The sequence below is a fragment of the Pan paniscus genome, chromosome X, assembly GCF_029289425.2.
Source record: "Pan paniscus chromosome X, NHGRI_mPanPan1-v2.0_pri, whole genome shotgun sequence".
Lineage (NCBI taxonomy): Eukaryota > Metazoa > Chordata > Mammalia > Primates > Hominidae > Pan > Pan paniscus.
This window is the reverse complement of record NC_073272.2, coordinates 9,469,313-9,484,115: the sequence shown is the minus strand read 5'-3', so window position 1 is coordinate 9,484,115 and position 14,803 is coordinate 9,469,313. Positions and strand designations below refer to the sequence as shown.

Sequence of the window (14,803 nt, the reverse complement as noted above, 5' to 3'; positions counted from 1 at the left end):
CTACACATTAGATTCACCTGAGAGGTCCCCTCAACTACCCCCGCCACCCCCACCCCACCGACTCCCCACCACCAAAATAATATTGATGCCTGGGCTCCATCCTAAACTCATCAAAAGCAGCAGAATTGAGAACCACTGTACTAGAGTATTATAGCTCCCCAAGGCCATGTGTGGGAAAACAGGCATGCCCTTTACCTTCCTGTGTGCGTCTACAAGAGCACTCCCAACATAGAACCATGAAGGTGGGGGAAGTAGCACATTAATTTTCTGCCTCGGTAGCCCTTTTTCCTTCTCCCACACCTCGACTGTGCTAGTGGGCAGGATGGGCTTTCCCCCTTCACCTAGGCAGGGGCTTTCCCTGAGTTATATCCTGAGTTGGCCCCTATGCACAGGTAGGCAGTCCAAATTAGGAGTCCTCGTGTTACCACACTACGTGATGTGGAGGCCGGAGGCTGAGAGACCACACCAAAGCTTTGGGCAGGAATGGTGTCCCCTAGTTGGCACAAGGAAATGGACCCCAAGTCTAAGTCTTGATAACTCAACATTTAATAGCTTGGTAGAGGAGGATGAGCCTCTCAAGATCCTGCTGGGGTACAGCTGGACAGCCTCATTTCTCAATTCACTTATCTATGTCTCTATGAAAATGCCTGCCATAAACAACCTGTGAACATGGGTCTACTTTGCTACTTTTGACTTTGGCATTGGGGAGGCACCATGGCAAAATGGTAAAGAAATGAATCCTGGCTCTGCTACTGATCAAATGTGTGATCTTGAGAAAGTTACTTAGTCTCTTTGTAGATCATTTAGCCACCCTTAAAATGTTAGTGCCAGCGCAGTACATACCTCACAGCGTTATTAAGATGATTAAATGCATTGATATCTGTAAGGTGGTTAGAAGACACACACAGTAAACACCATGCAAGTGTGTGTTAAGTAAATTAAAAAAACATAAACTTAACACTCTTTCCTCTAACAACATAAAATATAAAGTAAATTAAAAGTACATACAGAGGGGTTTTGTGTTGCATACAGTATCATAGTAATTTGCCATTCTAGTATACAAAGTAAAAAACAAAATGAGTATAGAAAGTAAAAAAAGAAAAGATATTTGAAAACATCTAAGTGATGGAAAATGGCCTGCAATTTCAACAGTCACATCAACAGTTAATGAAAATTTAGTTTGGGTGGATGTTAAGTGTAAGTAAAATTGGGGTCATTGAACCAATGTGTTTGTCCACATTAACAGAAGGTACTTCTCTTTTAACAATTAAGCAAAAATGTCATTTAAGTTTCTTTTCCAACAGAAGTGAATGTAACTTTTGCCTAGGTTCACAGAATGGTGAAATGAAGCTCAGTTCTCTTTAAAATATTATCTTGTAAATGTTTCTATACCCTACAGAATCTGAATTATTTTCTCTGATAAAACTAGAAAAATGTCCTCATCTTTGGTGCTCAGTGAATTTTCTAAATTTTGGTGTAGCTATACATGAAGACACAGGAAAACTAAATTCCAGAATGATAATGAGCCTTTTGAAGAACCTTAACCTTATGGTATATTTATGGTGTGTTCTGCTTTCTACAGTTGCTTTTTGTTTTTTGTCTTGTTTTGTTTTGTTTTTGAGATGGAGTCTCACTCCATCACTTGGGCTGAAGTGCAGTGGAGCCATCTCGGCTTACTGCAACCTCTGCCTCCCAGGTTCAAGCGATTCTCCTGCCTCAGCCTCCTGAGTAGCTGGGATTACAGGCACCTGCCACTACGCCCAGCTAATTTTTTTGTGTTTTTAGTAGAGATGGGGTTTCGCCATGATGGCCAGGCTGGTCTTGAACTCCTGACCTCAAGTGATCTGCCCGCCTCAGCCTTCCAAAGTGCTGGGATTACAGGCGTGAGTCACCGTGCCCGGCTTCTACAGTTGCTTTTTAAGTGAGATGTGAAGGTGCTATGTGGCTACTCAAATGTTTATATTATGAAAGGTTTACTGTCTTAATATGACATCTCTAGTGCATCTTAAGAGTGGGATCATGCTCCCTCAAGATGAGGTGAGAGAATAAAATATAGGAAAGAAAGCTTGGTGCTTAAAAGGACAATATAAATAGGGCTCTCCAGCTTCCATCTGGGAATTTTAAAAATGCAAAACACATCTTAGGCAGGTATACCTGGGGATAGGCTTTCCCATGTAATTAATGCTGTTGGAATGACTTTGAACTTGCCATCTCTTTCCTTCACAGAGGGTGAATTCTGTGTTTTCATTATTTTACATTCAGCTGCTTACAGGAATCAATGACAGTTCATTAGAGCTTGGGAATTTTTTCACCAGGAATAATAGAATCAATCCATACAATTCAACAAATATTGTCCCACATATTATTGGGTTCTATTAGCCCCCTACTTCTCTGCTGGTTTTCTGAGAATTCAAGTCATAATAAGAGAGCCTGAAACTACAGCCACCTTCTACATGTCAGCCAGGGCCCTTTTGGAATTTCACTGTGACTTCCAACTCACATGCCTGGCCCACTTTTACCTATTCTTTTTGTAGTTTTCCAAATGGGGAATGCATCTGTATAGTTTGGGATATTATGTTACTTTTGTTAGAAATTTAGTGAAGTTGTTGTAAAGAACATTTTTGAAAGTTTATGTCAATAGTATATTTATTTATGGCTTTAACACAAAATATGATACCTTAAAGGATGTCCACTAAATGGTGACTATTCTCTTTTTCAAAATGCCTTATGATGCTATGTTCTAAAGTAAGAGATGATGGAGAGAACCTTGGGATCTCCTCCTACTCCTTAAAAATTTTTGGCAGAAAAGCATTATCATTATTGTCACTGATGTCAAAAACAAACATTTACTTAGCATCTACTTTCATCCCATGTGTAAGATAAGATTCTTGCCACCACTCTAAGTAGCACAGCTCCCTATGGGGAAATTTATCACAGTGAAACATCATTCATTTACACTGACTTGGTGAGCAAGTCTTATGCCCCCTCTCACATCCAAAATAGCCCATGAAATTCAAAGAAGCCAAGTACCCCTATAGTTAATTCAATGCTGGACAACACTGATGCCAAGTAACACACTGTTAATTTGAACATATCTAATATTGCAACTAACTTTTGGTTGTACTAAACATCATAGTTGTGTTCCTATTCGCTTAGGCGGAATGTGTGCCAATTAGATATGTACTATATAGTTTTATGTATCAAAAGGAGTAAAGAAAATTGTGTCATTTTATACAGAGATTACAGCCGCCCTTTTGCTTTCATTGAATTCAACAAATATTTATCAAATACTGCAGTGGACAGGTGGATTGAGTCTGCCAGGCCTCCTCCTAGGAGGGCTTTCCCACCCAACTGTCTCTGGACCCGCAGTGCATCCATTCATATTTTCCCACTGTCTGCACAGCCCATGCTCATCTCATCATGGGCTCAAACCATCATGTATCATAATTTGCTGTTCACACTGATTATTGCAAGGACATGCATGTAATAAAAACAGAACCAGCAGGAATCTTTTTCTAAATTTGGGAGGGAGATAGTGATAAAAGCACTTTTCCACTGATAAGCTAAGAAGATAAGGGGCTGCCTGCAGAATGAGACTAAGAAGAGAAACATAGAGAGGAAGTGGCAAAATGGTGATCTGATATGGTTTGGCTCTGTGTTCCCACTCAAATCTTATCTCAAATTATAATTCCCACCTGTTGAGGGAGGGACCCATAATCTCCATGTGTCAAGGAAGGGAGGTGATTGGATCATAGGGGCAGTTTCCCCCATGCTGTCCTCACGATAATAAGTGAGTTCCCATGAGATCTGATGGTTTTATAAGGGGCTCTTCCCGCTTCGCTCACTCCTCTCTCTCCTGCTGCCTTATGAAGAAGATGTCTGCTTCCCCTTCTGCCATGATTAGAAGTTCTCTGAGGCCTTCCCAGCCATGTGGAACTGTGAGTCAGTTAAACCTCTTTCCTTTATAAATTACCCAGTCTCAGGTATTTTTTTATAGCAGTGTGAGAACAGACTAATACATGGCCCTAACAGCATTCACTGAGTGCCTGACCGAGCCATATCTGCAGTTAGCACTACCTCTAGCACCTTGATTATTTAAAGTAGCATATTTTCCTCTGCTAAAGCTAGCTAGATATCTGAAACATGCAGTTTAAAGATTTTTTTTTTTTTTGAGATGGAGTCTCACTCCATCACCCAGGCTGGAATGCAATGGCGCAATCCCGGCTCACTGCAACCTCCACCTCCCGGATTCAAGCAATTCTCCTGCCTCAGCCTCCCGAGAAGCTGGGATGATAGGCACCTACCACCAGACCTGGCTAATTTGTGTATTTTAAGTAGAGATGGGGTTTCACCATGTTGTCCAGGCTGGTCTTGAACTCCTGACCTCAGGTGATCTGCCCACCTTGACCTCCTGAAGTGCTGGGATTACAGGCGTGTACCCAGCCCAGTTTAAAGATTCTTATTATAAACATTTACTCATTTCCTATGCTTTAGCTAACTTCTATGTGCTGGAGAAAGCCAAAACGTACAAGTCATAGTCCCTGCTCCAAATGAACTCTGAACCTAGAGAGTGGTGGCGAGCATATCTCTAACTGAAATAAAAGTTCAGAGATGCTACAGCAATAATGTACACGTAGTAACAAAGATGAGGGTGTGGCTAAGATTAACAGAGGTGGTTGAATGTATTCCACAAGTAGAGTTTGATTTAGGCCTTGAAGAAAAAGTAGGGCTTAATGGGACACAGAAGTATGAAAGGACATTTGAACAAGAAAATACAGTGAACTAAAGGAACAGTTTACCTTAAGATTCTTTTAAAATATATTTGTAATGCCTAGCCCAGCTCTTTTCATATATTGGACAAAAAGTTTATCTAATGAGAGCAAAGGCGTGAAGACAAATGAATAGATACATAATTTATTTGTAGTTAAGACCTTAGCCAATAACATAATCCCCTTTTATAACATTGCTCCTAATGGAAATTATGTTTGTTTTACAATCACCTACTTTATGACATAGCTTCCAGGAAAAGGAGACATAAAAAAGAGTTACTGCTGCAAATGATCAATAGAGAAGGGTAGTTTTAATTAATTGCTAGGCTTGCTTTATTTTTCTTTTCAAGACGCGAACAAGTTCTTTAAATGCTATAAACTCATATATAACATCTATTAAGACTTTTACCATTTTTAAATTATAAACATCCAGATATGAAACCAATCACAAATTCTGACCTGAGAAAGAATTACAGGAAGAAAGATTCTGAGACTCAGAGTAGCCAAATAACACAAAGCTTGGCACATCATAAAAGCTTAGTATTTTACTAATTTGTGCACAGGCTTTAGAGCAGGGCAACCTGGCCTTATAATCTCTGCACAGATATGGAAAGGCTACCTTAAACTTTCATCTATTATATATTTCTCTTTTTATTTGAGTCATCTATTATATATTATTATATATTTCTTTTTTTTTTTTTTTTTTTTTGAGACGGAGTTTCACTCTTGTTGCCCAGGCTAGAGTGCAATGGCGCCATCTCAGCTCACCGCAAGCTCCACCTCCTGGGTTCAAGTGATTCTCCTGCCTCAGCCTCCTGAGTAGCTGGGATTATAGACACGCGCCACCACGCCCGACTAATTTTGTATTTTTAGTAGAGACGGGGTTTCTCCATGTTGGTCAGGCTGGTCTCGAACTCCCAACCTCAGGTGATCCACCTGCCTCGGCCTCCCAAAGTGCTGGGATTATAGCCATAAGCCACCACGCCCGGCCCATATATTTCTATCTTTTAACATTGTACAAGTGATATGAGACAATGTATATAAAGGACTGGCATGGAGTGGGCAGACAATAAGTGTAGTAAATATTAATAATAAGATTCTAATAATAGGAGTGGGTGCTCAGGAAAGCAAGGCATTTTACTAACAAAGAATAGACCAAAATCTTTATTTTGTCTCTTTGAAATGAGGTGATTAGATAATTAAATGTTTTAGTAGTTACGGTGTTCATTTTGATAACAGCACTGGTAATGACTAGATCTTGTAATCCAAATTAAAATACAGTATTTTGGTGAATTTGATGGAGCATAAGGCACTGAAGCTGTCCACCTGTCACCCAACAATATTACTTACTTGATATTGATATTATTTCCTCAGTAATTGGCTCCATGATAAGAAAAATATTTGAAGGCTAGAAAGGACTATTTATGTCTGAACAATTGGTGGACCCCTAGCAGCCATGTCCACTGTATAGTTGCTTTGCGATGAAGTACACAGAGCAGAGAATACCAGTTTTCTTTGATTGGGATTTTAAAAAATATTTAGGATTATGTGTACATTTGGTACCACATACTCACCACCTGGCTATCAAGGATCTGAACCCGTTTTCTATAAAATATATCGTTTAAGTATAAGAACTCTGAAAGCTTGCCTACTTTACTATTTCTGTTTTTCAGCTCAATGCATAATATTACATTTGGAACCCTTCATATATTAAATTAAAATGAAGTTTATAAAATAAATGTCACATTTTTAAAATGTTTCTCTTTAATAGAAATAGTCTGATATTTAGTTTCAACACCATGTTAAAAGATCTAAAGATTATCATATATTATCAGATATATTGAGTCATAAATAAATTATATTTCCAAAGGATGGCTATTTTGAATTATGTTTTCAGATTGCTATGGTCTGAATGTTTGTGTCCCATCCCAAAAATGTATTTGTTGAATCCTATCCCCCACAGTGATGGTGTTAGGATGTGCGGTCTTTGGGAGGGGAGGAGGTCCTGAAGGTGGAGCCTCATGAATGGGTTTAGTGCCCTTATCAAAGTGGCCCCAGAGAGCTCCCTTGCCCCTTCCACCATGTGAGGACAGGGCAAAAAGGTGCCATCTATGAACCAGGAAATAGGACCTCAACACACACCATCTGCTAGTGACTTATCTTGGAATGTTCATCTTCTAAATCTGTGAGAAACACATTTCTATTGTTCATAAGCCACCCGGTTTTGGGTATTTTGTTATAGCAGTCTGAACAGACTAAAACACAGATGCTATCAAAGAAAAGTCTTATTTTGTTTTATATAAATATGTAAACATATATATAACAGAAATATGTAATAATGTAATATATATAATATGGTATATATATAAAATTCATATTTTTTGAAAGTATATTACATTTAGAAAGAATTTACCCAGTGTTCCTTTAAGTAGTCAGTTTTTGTAGCATATTTCTAATGGAAAACAGCCATGCACAATGTAAAAAGCACTTACATTAGTAAGAACGGTTTGGTTTGCAAGCTTTAGAAACTCAATGCTAACTAACTTAACAAATAGAAAAGGGTACGTGTAGTGGGGAAAGCGAGTCAGGAATATAAAATATATTGTTTATGCATGAAACCTTTGAAAGCTTACTTGCTCTACCTTATCTAGAACACCAGTTACAAGCACTGTAATTAAGGAATTCTAATACGATAACAGAAATACTCAGGAAATCCTTACCATCTCTATTTTTCAGTTCAATGTATAATATTACATTTGCATCCACAGGCTCAAGAGGGGCAACAACACCTAGGTGTCTGTCTGTGTCTGTCAGTCTGTCTGTCTGTCTGTCTCTCTCTCTACCTCATTCTCAGCTCTGGATCCCTCTAAGCTGCCTCTGTTTTCAGGCTGGCTCCCTCCACATAGTGGCATTCACACATGACCTTCTTCATCTATTCCCTCACTGTGTTCCTAGAGACGGTGATCTATAGGAAGGAAGTAGCCCCTCTTTCTATGGTTTCGGATGGGCAGTTCTACTCCAAGATTGCAAAAGTTCCTTTCTCTGAACTCCATGGTGGTCTCAAGACAAGATATTGCTTAAACTAGGCACAGACGGCATGTTATCATGAGTATTACTTTGAAGCCCCCATGGAAAGGGCAGTGCTCCAGCAGTGTTGCCACACTCCCCTGAAATTAAAGTGCATGTATCTAAGCTCCACAGTTCATTGGGATCAGTTTGCAAGATTTGGGGAGGAAGTGACAAAGAAGAGCAGTTATCAAGCAGGAGGCAGAATAAGCAAAGCATATTGAATACACGACAAGAGATTTGTTTTTTTAAAAAACCAAAGCACTTGTAACGTTGACCGACAAGAGGTGTTAAGATGCCTGCCGGGCACGGTGGCTCATGCCTGTAATTCCAACACTTTGGGAGGCCGAGGCGGGCAGATCACCTGAGGTCAGAAGTTCGAGACCAGCCTGACCAACATGGAGAAACCCCGTCTCTATTAAAAATACAAAATTAGCAGGGCATGGTGGCACATGCCTGTAATCCCAGCTACTCGGGAGGCTGAGGCAGGAGAATCGCTTAAACCCGGGAGGCGGAGGTTGCGGTGAGCTGAGATGGCGCCATTGCACTCTAGCCTGGGCAACAAGAGCAAAACTCTGTCTCAAAAAAAAAAAAATGCCAAGACTGGAAAATGAAATAACACCACAAGGAGAGTAGACTGAAAGAACTGATTAGACTCAAAGATTCTGAGATATGGTCCTTTCCCTGGAGCAGAGGTGTGGACAAGCAACACTTATCCATGTCCATTTCTCCTCCCTTATGGGATACAGGATAAAATCTCCTGAGAGGAAGCACTGGAGAGGAAAAGGAGCCATCATGCTGGGGCATTTTGTTTCTGTGCTGGGTGCTACTGTAGGCACGTCCCGAAGCTAAAGGTTTCCTACTCCGTAGCTGGTGTGCACAACCAGGGCATCTGTGCATGGCTTTGCAATACCACATCATCACGCCTCTGTAATTACACATCAGATGTCTCCCTACCCACTGGACTCTGCATCCCTGATAAGGGCTGAATTCTTTCAACTGTGTATGCCCTGTACCAACGTAACACTTGCTATACAACAGATGATTAATAATTATGTAAATGGCTAAATAAACAAACCCGTTTGAAACTAAATTACTAAGGAAAATAGACGAGCAAAAATTAGCAAATTAATTACAGAAAAAAAAGTTTCAAAGGGCAATTAAATTACTATATATTCAGATCACAATGGTAATTTACATAAATCCAACATCCAAAACAAATATTTATTGATCATATACTATGGGCCAAGTGCTAAGCTTGGCGATGAGATGACAAAGACAAATGTGAATGAATATGATATCCTTCCTTACATTAGAAAGCTGAACTTTTTTTGTTTTTTTTTTTCTTTAGAGATGAGGTCTCACTACATTGCTCTGGCTGAAGATGAACTCCTAGGTTCAAGCAATCCTCCCACCTCAGCTTCCTGAGTGGCTGAGACTACAGGCACATGCCACCTCACCCAGGTGAGAGCTGAACTTTTAACTAGTTACATGGAGATATGATACGAGATTGAAGGGAGTAAGGAGGAAATAAATTTAAAATTTTAAGAGTTAAATTATGGAGCATTTTGCTGCTCCAAAGAGACTTACCTTTGGTGAGCTCTCACTCTGCCAGCCAGGTGTAGAAATAGTGGATGCCCTTATCTTTCCTTTAAGTGAAAGATATCAAAGTTGTGGTGTTCATCCAGGCTGCCCGGTGATAAAGTTTTCACCTGTCTCCTGAATCGACCTGCTGACAGTGTCCAAATGCAGGAAATAACTTGCTCTGTAAACAGCATCCCAGATTCTGGTTCTGTAAATCCAGTCTTTCCTTAAACTTCTGATGCCACCACATCACTTTAAACCAGACCACCTGTCTTAATCCATTCAGGCTGCTATAATAAAGTAGCATTGACTGAGTGTTTATAAAAGAAATTTATTTCTCACAGTTCTGGAAGATGGAAGTCTGAGATCAAGGTGCCAAGATGGTCAGGTTCTGAGGAGGGTCCTTTTCCAGTTTGCAGATTGCCATCTTCTCCGTGTACTTTTATCCTTACATGGTGGAAAGAGACCTCTCTGGGGTCCCTTTTCTAAGAGTACTAATCCCATTCATGAGGGCTCCACCCTCATGACTTAATTACCTCCCAAAGGCCCCACCTCCTAATACTATCACCTTGGGGGTTAGTATTTCAATATGTGAATTTTGGAGGTATACATGCAAACCATAACACCACCAAAGGAGTTAGACCACTGCTTCAGGATTCTGTTAAAACGCAGATGCCGACTCAGATCAGGGATGGGACCTGGGATCCTTCCTTTCTCATGAGCTTCCTGGAAGATGCAGTTCTGGGGAGGATCACACTCGACCTTAAAGAGCTAGAAGGTTGTGGAAGGTTTAAGGACTGGAGTGTGTCCTGTATTTTCCTAATGTACGTTGTGCCTTCCCTTCACTAAATTCCGGTGGAGGTAAAGAATTCTGAGTAATGCAGTCATTCTACGATAAGGCAATAAGGTGTTTCAGGATCAATTTTCTCTAAAGAATAGTTATGTGAATTAAAAACATCTTCCCTAATCGTCACATCAAGGACTCACAGGTGTTGTTGGCCAGAGACGATACACCAAAACAGAAAGAAAAAGCCCAAACCAGAGGCAATTTGGAGAGCTCCACCCCTCCTCCCTGTTTTGTCTAAGGTAGAGACATTCTCGCAGACGCTCCTTTGTAGCCTCAGAGAAAGTAAATCTCTGCCCTTAAACTAGGGGACCTGGAGAGCCTTCAATCACGAAGTCAGAGATTCCTCCAGGCTTGGTTATTAGGATTAGATAAGGAAAACACTGTTTGGGGAGAGAAAGAATTATCAGAGTCCTTTAAATCTTGATGGGCATGGCAGGCATCTTGGCGGTCGTTGAAGCTGCTTAAGTCTGAGCCAAAGGTGCCAGAGGACAAAACAGCCACCTGCTCACGGCCCCCTATGTGGAAAAAGCTTTCCAATGTAGCTCTCTCATTTTAGCATCTCAATCTGCACATAAGGCACGCGGGAAACTCAGAGAGGTTATGCTACCTGCTCAAGGTCACACAGCCTAAGGTCAACTGAGGATATGAAAGTTCCCCAGAGTCATAGTCCAGCTTTTCCTTTAGATAGCACTTCTTAAAAAAACCAAAGGCACACCTTGAAAAGCTGCGGGATGTCCAGCCCCAAAATAGCCGCTGGAGTTGGCCCCTAGGGGCAGCTGGACCGCCCAGGCGGGCGAAAGGGTGGAGAGGGAGAAGAACCACTTCCGGGAAACAGACGCGAAGAGGGTAAGGCACTTCCGGGGCACAGAAAATGAGGATTATTAAAGGTCAGTGGCTCGCAGGTAAGGGCCAAGTAGCGTTAAAAGACACGTAAGGATTACAACGCCTCTCTAGGGTATGGGTTAAAATGTCTCTCTAGGTACTCGAAGATAACATGACTCTAAACAAGGAATCCTTGCCTGCGCTGGAGGACGCTCCGGTCTAGCGGCCAGGTTGAGTCCAGAAGTTTAAATAGAGCAGGCGGGGCCTAGCGGGCGCCTGCGTCGGCGCGATGACGTCACATACCTGCGCGGGAGGCGGTACCAACCCCTGCCGCAGGACTTTCCCGGGCCGGCTCGCGGAGAGCGTAGCGCGGCCTTGGTGGCGGAATGGCATTGAGTGACGGCCCGGCCCCGCCATCTGGTTAAAGGGACTCGTTCAACACGGAAGTGTCCCGGGGCTGCATTGGTACGGAGCCCTGGGGCCCAGCAAGGGTGTGCTCCTGCGGGACTGATGCGGGGACCACCCCGGCCCTGCCGGCCTCCAAGCCGCGGGAGGGCACTGAGCCTGTGCTGGCTGGGCCTGGCCGCCTGGATGCTAAACACCCAACCCCCTTCCCGTCCCCATTTGCAGAAGTGGAATCAAAACTGGGGCTTGACCCCGGATCGATGACTGGGACTCACTCTACGCGGACGCCAGCGCAGCCTGCGGCGGCCGAGCCACCTGCCCTCACAGGGCCTGGCCGGGTGCATCAGGAACAGGCGGTCTTAGGTCCCTAAATTCGAGGCCCTGTAATGTGCCTCATCTTGGGGTCCCTGAATGGGGCCCTTGGGCCCCCAAGGAAACCCTGAGACCTTCAGAATGGACAGCCTTGTGGAGGCACAATTTCATTCACTTGGGCAAATTGTGCGCACTGAGGCATAGGAAAACATGTAATTTTGTATTTAGATGTGTTCCAAGTATAAAGTGGCGTGGCTGACATTTCATAGAGCCTTAAATTGCCTTCACCAGTCATGACCTCAGTTTGTGTTGAGATACTTGGCAAAGAAATGTATTGCATTGTTGAGTGATTGCTTATTGCGTTACTGAGTAATTGTATTGGCGTTCATAAAAGCATGGGTGCTCACAATAGAAATTGGGAAGGGGAGTAGAGAACTATATTTGAAATCTTCTGATACACTTACCAAGAACAAATGTATTGTTCATTTGGAATTTGATACGGTCTCTAATAATTTTCTGTTTCATAATGGTAGTGCCGCCCCCACCCGCAAAACGTTTCAAAGGGTCAAGAGAAAAGACCAAATGCCCTTGTCAACTGGAATTTATACGTCTGTTTCCTGCCAAGTAATTAAATCGTAGATTCATAATCTATGTACCGAATAAATGTGGAATGTTTTTGTTTTGTTTTGTTTTAATGTATAAGACTTGGGTCAAGGTGAGGAGGGAAAGAAAGGGTTTCCTTGAAAGATTCTTGTGTTTAATTAGAATTAATTGAAACCACTGTGCTTAAAACAGAGAATGATGTTAAAAGAAAGCCTTGGAACGATGATCAACATAAGACTACACAGTATGTGGGATAAACTATTCCAACTTACAGCATTTTTGTTTTTTGTATTGCCAGTGCTACAGCTAGAATGAAGCACATCAACCTATCATTTGCAGCGTGTGGATTTCTGGGCATTTACCACTTGGGGGCAGCATCTGCACTTTGCAGACATGGCAAAAAACTTGTGAAGGATGTCAAAGCCTTCGCTGGGGCGTCTGCGGGATCGTTGGTTGCTTCTGTTCTGCTAACAGCACCAGAAAAAATAGAGGTAATTAAGTAGTAACTTAGGCTGTGTTCCTCATCAAGAAATTAAGACCCAAAGGCAAACACGAGCATTGACTCTACTAAGTTAACACTGCAGAGAAATAATCGTTTGCTTGGAAACAGAAAGGATTAGGACTTTTCTCTTAAGATGTAATTATTAGGGATCTGTGCTCTGGTTGTGGAAAAGATTATTTTGGGTGATAGTGAAATAAGGAAATAAAATGACTTATATTACTCTTGAGTTTGTATTTATCCTTAAGATTCCAGCTCTGTTCCTTTCAAGCAAAGGATATTTCTTCTTTCTATGATCATGAGAAGAGCATGGGGCCTGTTTTCAAGGCCTTGAACATGTGGGCAACAAGTCTTACCTCACTGCTACTTAGAAATAGATACATAAATTAAAATGTGGGCATGCAGTTTCTATTAAGTGGAATGGTATAGGAATTTAATTCTTTTTTAATTCTCACAGTAAGAGGAAGCTCTGAGTTCCAAGCAATTTATCCAGAAGTAATACAAATAATTCTTCATTAAGTACTTTATTTAATGCAATCTATGTTTTAAAATCTGTTTTCTGCTATCCAGACAGTGATCAATCATTTTCTGACTGTGAGAGCTGGATTCCATAGTTGGAGAATATTATATTTGTTAATCATTACGTACTCTAGCAGCTTTGAACAATAATGAAATAACAATTTAACACCCTCATACCCAAGAATGAATTTCAGTCACATTTAAAATTCCAAAACTATGCAATGTTAAACATCAGAATCTCATTTCAGATCTTTTGTGAGCTGCTTATCAAAGGGAAGCTAGATTTGAGGCCAATCATTCAGAAATCCACTTATCTTCCTGTCTTTATATGGTTGATTTACAGGGAACTAGAAAAGTGATTTAAAAACTGCAGAGATTAAACAGGACGAGAACCTTAAGCCATGCAAGGTATAAATGAGGTGGGAAAATTCCCCCTAAACTAGCAGATTCATAAGCTTTGAATTACAAGCTACCTCCTTCCCATAACTGTGTTTCGTTTTTGAAGCAGAGGACTTTCAGGGTGTCACTTCTTCCTTTTTACTGCAGTCTTTTCTTGAGCTGTGGCAAATCCTAAGCTTTGGAGTTATGTAGACTTGGTTTCCAATTATCAGCAAATTAAAAAATGTATTGTATGATTTAGAATTAACCTGATTTGGAAATACTGCAATAGTACAGCCATTTATACTTAACTAAAATTCTGCCATGTTAAGACATTGAATAATTTACCTGAATTGGAGACTTGATGTCATCATATTCTCAGATCAGTTTACCTGTTGTTATTTATTTTTTGCACTAAATGAGAGACTGGGTTGTGTTGTCTGATGGTGCTGGTATGATGAAAAGGTGTGTGTCTTTATCTGGTGCTCCCATGGGAAGGTAGAAAATAATTTTCTTAGTTTCCTTAGGGCATCCTCATTTGTTCTTCTTCAAAATAATTTTTCAGCCAAAGTAACCCTTTGACTTAAGGTTATTTTAGTTCCTTTATTTTTAGCATCTGAAATAATCCACTTGTAGGATAGCCTTGAGTTTTTTTTAGCAAATGTTTCTACCTACTCAGATTCGTGTTCGCTTGGTTCTCGCTGATGATGTAAGTTCCTCAAGCTTTTTACTGTTGTGACAAATACGTGTGTAATTAATCTTCTGAGCTTATGCATGAATGATTAAGAGGAGCACCTGATACTGGGCATATTTTAAGTGGTAGGCAAATTTAGACATTGATGTGGAAGAGCTCAATGCTGCAAGACTTTCCTCAGCCCTCACAATTTGCGAGGAAGCCATGGTGCTAGACTCAGTGGGGAACTCAAAGATGAATAAGTCCATCTTTAATAAGTTTACAGTCTAGTCCGGGCTATGGAGAGTATTGAATATAACTAATAT

The 14,803-nt window shown here is 41.1% G+C and overlaps 2 protein-coding genes across 5 annotated transcripts in view; one reads left to right on the top strand and one right to left on the bottom strand.

The window, feature by feature from the left end:
• The window catches only part of LOC117978598 (variable charge X-linked-like), a 657,335-nt gene extending 646,000 nt beyond the window's left edge, over positions 1 to 11,335 (bottom strand). Inside the window, exon 1 of the mRNA XM_063601471.1 lies at positions 9,426 to 11,335. The gene's annotated coding sequence lies outside the window, so the exon portion shown is untranslated. The remainder of the gene's footprint in view (positions 1 to 9,425) is intronic.
• Positions 11,120 to 14,803, top strand: part of PNPLA4 (patatin like phospholipase domain containing 4) — a 55,044-nt gene continuing 51,360 nt past the window's right edge. Inside the window, exons 1-2 of one of the 4 annotated variants that reach the window (XM_008960116.6) lie at positions 11,120 to 11,168; positions 12,707 to 12,899. In XM_008960116.6, coding sequence (XP_008958364.1) covers positions 12,720 to 12,899 — 180 coding nt within the window. In that variant the 5' untranslated portion in view covers positions 11,120 to 11,168; positions 12,707 to 12,719. Of the gene's footprint in view, positions 11,169 to 11,394; positions 11,554 to 12,706; positions 12,900 to 14,803 lie in introns of those variants that run through there. The other 3 variants (XM_003808030.5, XM_034951356.3, XM_034951357.3) reach the window with 3 other exon arrangements.